Here is an 11,931-nt window from a genome sequence, read left to right on the forward strand (position 1 = left end):
TTTGGATAGGATAGGTAGAAACAACACAATAAAGAATGACATGAAGAAAGGAAGGAAAACAGGAGGAACATGAAGAAAAGAACATGAGGAAAAAAGATGAGGGAGATAATGATAAAGATAATAAAAGCAAAAGAGAATGATTATTGTCTGGGAGTATAGGTCAGTGATAGAGTGCTTGCCTAGCATATATGTGAGGTCCTAGATTCAGTCCCTAGCACAAAGCCAGGGAGGGGAAAGGGATAGACAGAAAGAGGGGAGAAGGAAAGAGAAAATACAGATGAAGATCAAGGAGCCAGAAAAGAAAGCAAGAGAAACAATGGTGATAAAGAACAAGAGATTTTTATTGTTTAAGAATTGATAAAGTTCCCATGATTATCATGAGTATTATTTCATCAAATCCTCACAACTGCCTCATGAATGGGATTATTGTACCCATAAATGAGATTATTATACCCATTTTGACATCTATGAAAACAGATGCACTGAACCAGCAGCAAATGGCAATTGTGGAATTAGAGCCCAAACTGTCTGATTCTAGAGTCCATCTTATTAACTACTAAATGCTTTCACCTTCACCAGGAAAAGATACTGGGCTCCACCACAGATGGAAACAGATACCATTTTATACTGAGTTTAGGGCATTTTCTAGAGCTGACATCTATCCCCAAAGTGGTGAGTGTAAACTGCCTATCAGGGAAGTTTCTTCTCCCATCTACTCCAAATGTTTCATTCCTGATGTTGTTTCTACCAAGGAACAGTGCAGCCAATAGCCCTGTGTTTGTGTTCTCTTAACATTCTGTCCCTACCCCACTTCCATTTTCTGCCTCTCTGTTCCCAGAAGCTCCCGCTTTCTAGGACTATCTTGGAATATGAGCGATTTCTATTTGCAATATCTCATTCTTTATTTGGTTTGTTGATTCTCAACTTTGCTGGAATGAACCATGGAATAGACAAGGTCTCCCAAGTCTGTCAGTGAGCACACTGTGAAAGTACGTCCCCTAGATCCACCCTTGCATGAAGGGCCTCACATAAAATCAAAGAGATCCCTTAAAGGAAGTCAAGCCAGGGCCAAAGTGAAAGCTGTGGCTTGCCAGCAGAAATCCCATGAGCCTCCACTGCTTTCTCTTGTGTCTGCACACTCACTATTCCTGTGAGTAAAAGAAGGCGTGTTGAGTGGGGTTGTTTTGAGAGGAGGCTTGGGAGGGCAGGCGAGCTAGAACTTTGGGAGCAAGTTGGCCTCAGCTCCTCAAAGCAAGTAACAAATTTCTCAATTACTTCTTTCTGAAGCATCGCCGGGAAGAGTTAGGCAGCTAATGGAGGGGAGAACACTAGCTAACCACTTATCTGACTACTTCCAGCACTTTCTTCATACATCACTCATTTAAATCACTCAGCTCTAGGGGAGGAGGGTGACTAGTTCTCCCCCATTGCGATATACAGAAACCGAGGCATACAGGGCAAATGTCTTGCCCAAGTTCACACAGGGAGTAACAGTTTGAACGCAGGCAGCTAATCATTAGCCACACTACTGTCTCTAGCTTGGTTTGTCACCCTGATGCCACCAGACCTGTGCCCTCACTGCCCAAACCTCATCACTAGGCCAAACCAGTGAGTTCCCAGAACCCCCAGGCACTTTGGATCTTGCTTTCATGCTGCAAATGGTACCTGGGGCTGTGGTATGTTTTACGTGCTTCTACCTGTGTTTCATTATTGACTCTGTTGGCAGGTCTCTACTGTGAGTAGTAATGAGTACAAAAAAGGCTTTGTCAGGGTGTTTTTGCGGGGGAGGGGCTTCCACATAACTAGGGAGAAATGAGTTCTTGTTTGTGCTCAGGAATTGAAGACACTTTCAGGACAGCTGCCACCGAAGTGAGTCTGCTTGCGGGAAGTGAAGAGTTTAACGCCACCAAGTTGTTTGAAGTTGGTAAGAGAGTTTTTCTTCTTCTTCTTCTTCTTTTTTTAATCCAAATATTGATGTAGTGCTCTGGAGATTCCTTTTGCTGTTGCAATGCTCTCCTTGGAGCTATGAAAATGTTTCATTTCCCTCTTTAAGGTTCTAATACTCCCAGCACATTTCTTCTTCGCTGAGTATAGTCCAAAAACAGAGGACAAAGCCATCCCTCCCTCCTGCACCAGTCTGAGCCACAGAACGTCTCTGTGAGCAGCCTGCTCCCTGCAGAGCCTACAGAGCAGCAGGCAGGAGCCCTCCTTTCCCCTAGCACATCATCAGCCATGGCTAGAGCTCAGTTCCCCACCTGTGAGCATTGTTCTTACCCAGCATCCCCAGTAAAACCAGCTTTCCAGCAGAGGGAGAGAAGCAGGGGAGATTTCTTAATATTATGCACTGTCATCTCCTGTAAGAAGATTCCACAAACGTTTGGTATACTCTGCTGTGCTGCTCACTTGTCTGCTAGAAAGTGCTATCGCAACACAAAACAAAACACAGAAACAAAAAACCTGACAGAACACAATGAAAGAAACAACACAAGCATGCCTGCTTTTAAATATCGCTTCATTTGTTGCTGGATATAATTCTGTATTGTAGAAGAGCTTGATGCCTCCTCTCCCATTACTTGCCCCCTCAAATTCTTTTCAGCCTCTTCCCTTCTTCATTGTCTCCTCAGCCAAAATTGAAGCAGCCCTAAGTCCCTTTTATTTCATTGCCCAACTATTTGAGATTTAAATCAGTGCACAAATACATTCCTCAAAGAACTATAGTGGTCAAGCAAGGATCTAAGAGGAATAGTCTCCATAACAAAGAAAGACTCACACACACACAAAGAAGAATGGAGCCAGTTCTATCACAGAAAGCAAACAACACAACTAAAGTAGCATGCAGCTACAGTATTAGGGGGCAATAGAGAGCTGGGGTAAGAGCCTTCATATTTCATCCAAAAAATTCAGCCCTGTCTTGACCACCATGAAATGAGTATCAGCCCCATACTGCCATCTGCCATGTGAGCTAGCTTTCCAAAAAAAAAAACAAAAAAAACAGGCTGCACATAGGTCTTCATACACACACACACACACTTTTTTCTAACAATGTTTCATAATAATTTATTATTTTTTTGGAGAGAGAAAGAAAAAGACAGAAGAGAGAGAAAATTGTCACACCAGGGCCTCAGCCACTGAAATCAAATTCCAGATGCTTGTGCCACCTAGTGGGCATGTGCAACCTTGTGCTTTCCTCACCTTTGTGTGTCATGCTAACTAACATACGATCTGGAGAGTCAAACATGGATTCTTGGGCTTTGCAGGCAAGCACACTGCAACCGCTAAGCCATCTCTCTAGCCTATAATAATTTATTTTAAAAAGTAAATCCAATCAAACATATCTGTGAGCCATACTGGGGTCATCTTAGAAGTTCTGTGTTTCTCCACCTCACCTTATATACACACAATCATTGAATTAAACAGGAGCCTTTCAAACCACAGTATATTTATTTAAAAAAAAAAAAAAAAACCTTTAGGGGCCTGGATAGATGGCTTAGAAGTTAAGATGCTTGTCTGTGAAGCATAAGGATCCAGGTTCGATTCCCCAGAACCCATGGAAGCCAGATGCACAAGGCAACACAAGCACACAAAGTTGCACATCTGTGCACAAAGTAGTGCTCAAGTCTAGAGTTCCATTACAATGGCTGGAAGCCCTGGCACACCAATTCTTTCTCTCTTTCTCTCTCTCTTTCTGTCTTTCTGTCTTACTGTGTCTAGCATTAAAAAATAATGACTTTATGAGGATGGAGAGATAGCTTATGCTTGCCTGTGAAACCTAAGGACCCAGGTTTGATTCCTCAGAACCCACATAAGGCAGGTACACATGGTGGCACATGTCTGGAGTTTGGTTGCAATGGCTAGAGGCCCTGGCACACCCATTCTCTCTCTCTCTCTCTCCCTCTCTCTCTCTCTAGTAAATAAATAAATAAAATATTTTTTAAAAATTAATTTTTAAAATAACCTTAAAGGCATGAATTTTGCATAAAGTAGAAGAGCAGTAAAAGTATCTCTGTGGTAACAGAGGATTCCTCAGGCCCCCTTTAGACCACACTCCACTAGTTGGTACTGTTTGCCTTTTTGTGAAGGGTAAGACTCATTAACACACCTAGTGTGTAGCTAAGGACATGAGGCATGAAGATGTATTTCAGACAGGTCCTGTCAAGAGAGAATGTAGCACACTCAAAGTAAGCAACTGAGAAGCAATTGGTGACGGACCATTTGCAAAAGTATGAACAGAGTGGAAAATAAAAACAAGAAAGAAACCGTAAGGCTAGCAAAACTCAGCTACCTTTATCACTCTTGGCCTGATGGAATGAGGGCGGGGAGAAGTGACTGGTCTATAGGAGGATGACCTGAGTGACAGAGGCACCAAGGAAAGATTCTGACCTTGCTGTCCTTCTTCCACCCGTCACTGGGTCCTTCCACTGGACAATCTAAGTAGAAGTCAGGAGTCAAGAAACCTATAGAGGGAATGGAGACATGGCTCAGTGGTTAATGTGTCTAGCTGCAAATCCTAAAGACTTGGGTTTAATTCCCCAGTACCCACACAAAGCCAGATGCACAAGGTAGTACATGCATCTATAATTCATTTGAGGTGGCTAGAGGCCCTGGGCATGCACATTTTCTGTCTCATCTCTCTCTCTAATAAATAAGTAAATCAAAAGAAGCTTATAGATTTGCTCCACACAGACAAGGACAAGACACATCATGAGCAAACACAGGGTGAGAAAAGCAGAGGTGGGAAATGCTGGACTTGCAAATGGTCAGCTTACTTAACCCAGCATTGCTGTAAGTTTTCTCATCACTGTCTTACCATCTTACAGAGCTGCTGTAGAGTTCAATGAGCCACCTAGCCCAACACCACACAGTGAGCTTGTGCATTCTACATTGACACTATAACACAACTTTATTAGAGAAGTGCTAGGTTGTTGTTATCTTTTTGTGTGCCAAGTTAAAAATAAGAAAACAGAAACATAGCAAGATGAAATGCCCACAATCACAAAGCTACTAAAGAGTGGGGCTTCAAGGCTGTAGAGATGGTTTAGCAGTCAAGGCACTTGCCTGCAAAGCCTATGGACCCAACAGGTTTATTCTCCAGGTGTAGGTCCCATGCAAACCAGGTGCACATGGTGGCACATGCTTCTGGAGTTCATTTGCAGTGGCTAGAGGCCCTGCTGCACCCATCCTCACTCTCTCCTCTTGCTCTTTTAATAAATAAATGAATAAAAATAAACCAGAAAAAATTTTGAAATAAAAAAAGGAATGGGGCTTCGATTCCAGACAGGTCAGCATGAGAACCTAACCTCACACAAGGGATTTATTGGTTCAGGAAAAAAAACAAAAAAGATGCCTCATCTCTCTCTTCCCCATCTTACTGATGAGAGCCTGGAACCCCTTCTGAGATGCTCTATGCCTTGACCATGTGATTCCCACTTATATTACTAGCCTCCTGGGTACCTGACTCATGACTAGAGGCCATTCTACCTTCATCTCTTTATCTCCATGCTCACCGGACCAAAGCTAATAGCTCTATCTTTGACCCCCTTGAGTCAACCTGCTGTTCCCTCTGAGAGTATTTATCCTGAGTCTTTACCAGTTGTAAACTACTGAATTTAGCACGAGATCCATTTTCTTGTCACACAGCTCAATGAACACATAGCTTGTTCTTATTTAGTGTTCCTCCAGTGCCTGTCAAACAAGACCTCTACTGCTGACACCAACTCTCTCTCATATCATCTATGCCAAAGACAAGGAAAGTGCTCTCGGCTCCATACATCCCCAACAGATCATTTTTCTGCTCAATCCTAGGATGTACCATTAGCATTTATCTGAGGACCCTTCCTTGCCTTCCTCTATCACTGTCAGTTTGGATCCTGAGAGTAGCACATACCAGATGGGTGTGGACATGAAAGGTAACAGTCTGACATGAGAGGAGGGAAAGAAGGAGAATTAGAGAGAAAGAAAATCATATAGCCCTGAGAAGATCTCAGAAATGTCACCAGGAATGCCTAGTAGAGGTGACCCAGTGGGAACCCACTTGTCCTATAATATGATGATTCGCTTTCTGGGCCCACTGGGAAAACCAGCATGGTGGACTCCAAAATTCTGTACACTCACTGGATCCTGCCAGCGAGGAAAGTACACACAATAGGCTTTCTTCCAGCTCTGAGTAGGAGACCAGGGCCATCACATAGACCTGCCATGGCTCAGGACCAGCATAATACCACATACTCCCAAAGTGCCACATGCCCTTCCCTGCCAGAAATGGCATTATGTTTTTGTAAAGATTTATTTATTTATTTATTTATTTATTTATTTATTTATTTATTTGAGACAGAGAGGGAAAGAATGGGCACACCAGAGCCTCTAGCCATTGCAAACTCCAGATGCATGCACCACCATGTGCATCTGGTTTACATGGGTTCTGGGGAAGTCAAACCTAGGTCCTTAGGCTTCACAAGCAAGCATGTTAACCACTAAGCCATCTCTCTAGCCCACATTACATTTTTGAACACCCACTGCTTCCCCCCTCCCTTGAGACAGGGTCCTCAGTGTAAGCCAAGAGAACCAGGTGAGGTAGTCTATGTCTGAAATGAGTTCTAGACCAGCTCAAGCTACTTAATAAATCTGACTCAAAAAAGTATAGCAAGCTAGGCATGGTGGCCACACCTCTAATCCCAGCACTCAGGAGGCTGAGGTAGGAGAATCACTGTGAGTTTGAATGCAGTTTGAGATTAATTCAGGTCAGCCTAGGCTAGAACAAGACACTTTCTCAAAAAACAAACAATAACAACAAAAAAACTATAGCAAAAGTGTTGCCAAGGGTCAGACAAACAAATGTATGAGTAAATAAAGCCACAAAGAACACAGTAGTGGGGGTATTAGCCATCTTTCTGCCACTGTGACAAAATTCTTGAGAAAAATCAAGGTTTATTTTGGCCCCTAAGATTTCAGTCTGCGGTCACTTTGCCTTTGGGCCTATGGAGAGGTACAGCGTTATGTTTGTGAGCATTCATGGAGAAGGTGCTCATTTCATGGCAACCAGAATTAACAGGAGAGAGAGAGGGTAGAGGATCAGGGTCTCAAGGTCTCTTTGATGGCATGTCCTCAGTGTTATAAGTCCCACTGGGCTTTGCCACTTTCTAACACTTCAGTAGTGCCACAGGCTGGGGACCAACCCTTCAACACATGGGCCTTTGGGAGACAATTAAGATCCAGATGATAACAGTGGGAGAAAATGAAAGTGTAGTCATTCAGGAGAGCAGATGAGAGCATGTTTCCTTTAGGCTTTCAGGCCAGATCCTTAAGGAAAAGCTGTGTGCTGGCTCAGACTGAGTATGAACCAAGTGAGGGGGCTTGAAGAAAAGAGCAAGGCTTAGCCAAAGTTGGGGAAGATGTATTTTATTCTGATGGGCCAGTGGTGACTACCAGGACAACTAAGGATTTTTGAGCAAAGAAAGAAAGGTCTGAGCCTGAGCTTGCCAACCATAAACAGGGGGCAGTGCATCTTCTCTAAGTCTTATGGGGAAAGGCAGTCTTCATAGAAAGCTTGGCCTTTGAACACTGGGATAGAGATGTTCTTTTTCCAGGATATGTTCTTTGAACACTAGACCTACTGCCTGCTAGGCAAGTGCTCCCCTGAGATATACAATGTAGTCCTCTTCTTGTTTTTATTTTGAGACAGGATCTCAGTAAGTTGCCCAAGCTGGCCTTGAAATTATGACCCCACTACCTCAGACTTTAGATTAGCTAAGATTATAGGCCTGTGTTCTCAAAACTGGCTCTGGGATAAAATCCTCAGAAAAGTCTGGCATTGTTATTAAGCGGGAAAAATCATAAGGTTTCCTGGGTATCTGGGTCGTAGAGGACTCTGCAACTTGCTCCCTGGGCCTGTTCAACCCATACTGTATATTGGCTACCTTCCTTTCCCTTCTCCCCTGCTGGTATATCTTGGTATCACATCCCCCCCTCCCCCAGAAAACCATTTTGCTCTTGTCCTCAGGGTCTGTGAGAACCCAAATGAAGACATTCACTGAATCAGATGTTTCTGACTCAAGCAACCAGGAAAGGGATTAGGCAGGAGCTGCACTGACTTGAGAATCTCCTCTCTGGTCCTGTCTGGCCTATACCTGAGTCAGTTGTTCCCAAGGGACAATGTGGATACAGGAGCAATGTTAATACAACTTTGAGTTTTCAAATAAAGCCAGGAGTCCTCCATTACAATAGGAACAAGTAGTATGTTTGCAACTATTCAACCATTTTTGAATCTCTAAGAACCAACCTGTAAACATATCACCCCTGGCAGCAAGTTCTGACTAGGCTCCTTCCTCTTGGAGGAATCTGAGCTTATGAATTTTACACAGTGATTTTTGCCTGCTTAAGGTTCAGTGTTAGATGAGCTGTGTTTTAAACCAGTCAGTGAGAGTCAGGACTAAAATTCTGTCCTATAAATGTTCATGTGAGGAGTTTCCTCTCACATTATTCACTTATTTAGAGAGAGGAAATTCAGTATACCCCTCAAAACTAGTTAACTTTGTTGGGGTTCACAATGGGGTAATGGGTAGTATCCTGGTTTTTGTTTTATGTTTGATGGCTTTATTTGTTTTTTATTGTGACTTGGTTTGGTTTAGAGGTTTCTTCTCTTTGTAGATGCCTAAATAAAATAGAGGCATGATAATAATACATTTCTACATGAATTTTAAAGAGATAGAGCAAATATAGTAATAGTTTAATCTGTGTGATAGAATATTGCTATTCACCAAATAAGTGTATTATCTGGACTGGCTTGGCAGTTAAGATGTTTGCCTGTGAAGCCTAACAACCCAAGTTTGGTTCTCCAGTACCCACATAAGCCAGATGCACATGGTGGCACATGTATCTGGAGTTCATTTACAGTGGCTAGAGGCCCTGGTATGCCCATTCTGTCTCTCACTGTATATCTGCCTCTGTCTCTGTCTCTCTCTCTCTCTCAATCTCTCTCTAATAAATATGTGTATTCTTCTTAATTTTCTGTTTCTGAAAATTTCTCATAATATACAGTAGTGGGAGGTTCAAAGACATTCCAAGTTAGAGGGAAATGGTAATGTTCCCCATGACCTGGTGGTTCTAGGTACCTTCAGGGATCTCTGATCCTGAGGGACATTGTTGACTTCAGTGCCATCCTACCAGTAGGTTTTGCATGTGGTGAGAGGTTTTGTTCTGACTTTTTCCAGACATGGACAGTTGTGAGCGGTGGATGAGCTGCAAAAGTGAATTCTTAAAGAAATACATGCACAAAGTGGTCCATGACCTGCCCAGCTGCCCCTGCTCCTATCCCACAGAGGTGGCCTACAGCACAGCTGACATCTTTGACCGCATCAAGCGCAAAGACTTCCGCTGGAGAGATGCCAGTGGGCCCAAGGAGAAGCTGGAGATCTACAAGCCCACTGCCCGGTACTGCATCCGCTCCATGCTATCCCTGGAAAGCACCACACTGGCAGCCCAGCACTGTTGCTATGGTGACAACATGCAACTCATCACCAGGGGCAAAGGTGCAGGGACACCCAACCTCATCAGCACTGAGTTCTCAGCTGAGCTCCACTACAAAGTTGATGTACTGCCCTGGATCATCTGCAAGGGTGACTGGAGCAGGTATAATGAGGCCCGTCCTCCCAACAATGGACAGAAGTGCGCAGAGAGCCCTTCCGAAGAGGATTACATTAAACAGTTCCAAGAGGCCAGGGAGTACTAAAGAGACAGGGCTGAGGTGGAGAGGTGCCACTTCTGGTTTGACGACACATATGGGCCTCAAACTGACCTGCCAACTGTTTCCCAATTTTCTTCATCTGCACCTGTTTATATTTGTATATACAACATGAGTATTTTTATAAAGTACACTAAGGGTATGCATCAGGCCCAGGGAGACCTACATATCCAGTGCCTACAAACCTTCATGGAAGTCTTCCTAGGGGCCACATGGACAGGAGGAGGGAGACAACGGAGAGGCCAGAAGAGGAACCTGGAAGCCATAGAGGGTATGAATGAGTTCAAACCACCATCCAGTGTTCCCAAGAGAAGCAAAGGAACACAGAGACTGAGGTTGTAAACATTATAAGCAGTTTTTACATATAACTTATTTAATACAAATGTGACTTAAGCTTAACCTTTTCTCTGGAGTTGTCCTTGTTAAACTAGGTAATCACTTCTGAAAGAGTTCAGAAAGAAAGGGGCTTAGGGCAATGGAAGAGAAAGGGAATTTTGCAATGATTTCCTTTAAAATAATACAGTGGAAATGTATAACCTTCCAAAACAACCCAACTTAAATCAGATGTTTAGTCATAGGGTAACTTGCTGGATTCTCAGATTCCAAAATTATCCTGCCTTATACTAGACAAGGGTATGGAGATAAGTGAATATTTTTAGGGCAAATCTGAGGCCTGGTTTTAAATAAGCTTTAAAATGAAAGACCAATCAAAGTAGCATAAACTGTGACTCTACTGAAAGGCCCCCAACAGTAGTATTTCTGCTCCTTTCTTCATAGAGTTAGTAGATCACAGAAAGTTCAGGCTTATCAACAAAGAACAGCACTTTTCCAAAGGAAAAAAGAAAGTAAAACAAATGGGCCTCATCTCATCTGTTTTATTTTAATATAATTTTTTCCATATTTTTCCAGTAAATAAATATAAAAGAGGAGTAGGGAATAAAGTCTTTGAAATCTTAATTTTTTATGTTTTAAGGAAGAAGAAATCTGCATTATTTTTGTAAAGTATTTATTGAGTCATTGGGCCATGTGCATCAAGTAATTGTTAGATGACCCAGTTCTGTAGGGTAGAACTTTGGGACAAATAAAGAGTTGATTCTTACATGATCTTTAACTTGCAGAACTCCAGAAAAAGAGAATATATAATAAAATCATAATAAAACGCATGACCGGCATCCTTGATTTATGGCACTCATATCATCAGCAGCCCTGGTGAAGCAAGGCTCAGAGGCATGGGGGAGAAAGCTTCAACCCAGCTGGGCATAAAAGGCTCGTCAATGAGTACAGTAGTTACAGGAATATCAGAGCACCATTGGTAGCAAGGGCATCACCCCAAACCCTAAGCAACTGAAGCCAATCAACACACATATGACTTTTTGCTCTCTCAGAACCAAGAAAAGCCAGCCAGAGCAAAGCTGTATGACAAATGAGCAAGGCCACTTCGAGACAAAATTCTGGAACTAGAATAGAACTAGAGTAGAACTAGTAGCATGCAAATTACTCCTCCAGACAGAAAGCCAAACTCCAAAGTGCATGAACTGCATTGGGCCTGCCTTGCATGTCATAGTCCAGTGCACTTTCTACCATAGCATGTCCTTATATTCTTGGTCACCTCGGGACTCTTGATCCCACACTTAAGTTTTCTGATAAAACCCTGTTCTTGGACTAGGAGATTGCTTAACAGTTAAAGGTGCTTGCTTGCAAAGCCAGTTGTCCCAGACAGGATACAAAAAGTGACACTTGTGTCTGGCATTCATTTGACTTTGGTGGGCTCATGAATACACACACATCAATAAATATAAAAAATTAAAATCCTATTCTTGTGGAAAAGCTCTTGTCAGTCATTTACACTTTTGAATGAATTAATTGACACTAGGATAGTTATTTTTTAGATCCTGTGTCAAATTATAGAATAAGAAGTCTTATTCACATCTGAAGAAATGTTAAACAACTGAAGTAGCAGGGGAAATGAATGGTCCATGTATCAGAGAAGGAGAAGTAGTGAGCTAGAAAAATCAGCTTGCAAAGTGCATTCATGGCAATGGAGATACATCACCTCTAAGGTGATGAGAACCGTGTCATCCAAGCAGAGGCTGGAGATGAGGCATATGGAAGCTCTACTGAGTGACAAGGAGCTATCACAGTGTGCAACAACAAGGCTGATAAACATCTAGAGCAGGTGTAAAGCACTGTGGGAG

General features: G+C 42.7%; 1 protein-coding gene across 2 annotated transcripts in view; it reads left to right on the forward strand.

Moving 5' to 3' along the window:
- The window catches only part of Ism1 (isthmin 1), a 79,002-nt gene extending 67,431 nt beyond the window's left edge, over positions 1-11,571 (forward strand). The window contains exons 6-7 of one of the 2 annotated variants that reach the window (XM_045157738.1): positions 1,835-1,924; positions 9,207-11,571. In XM_045157738.1, the coding sequence (XP_045013673.1) occupies positions 1,835-1,924; positions 9,207-9,724 (608 nt within the window). In that variant the 3' untranslated portion in view covers positions 9,725-11,571. The remainder of the gene's footprint in view (positions 1-1,834; positions 1,925-9,206) is intronic. The other variant, XM_004661526.2, reaches the window with a different exon arrangement.
- The last annotated feature ends 360 nt before the right edge of the window (positions 11,572-11,931 follow it).

This window comes from Jaculus jaculus, chromosome 8 (assembly GCF_020740685.1).
Source record: "Jaculus jaculus isolate mJacJac1 chromosome 8, mJacJac1.mat.Y.cur, whole genome shotgun sequence".
Taxonomy (NCBI): domain Eukaryota; kingdom Metazoa; phylum Chordata; class Mammalia; order Rodentia; family Dipodidae; genus Jaculus; species Jaculus jaculus.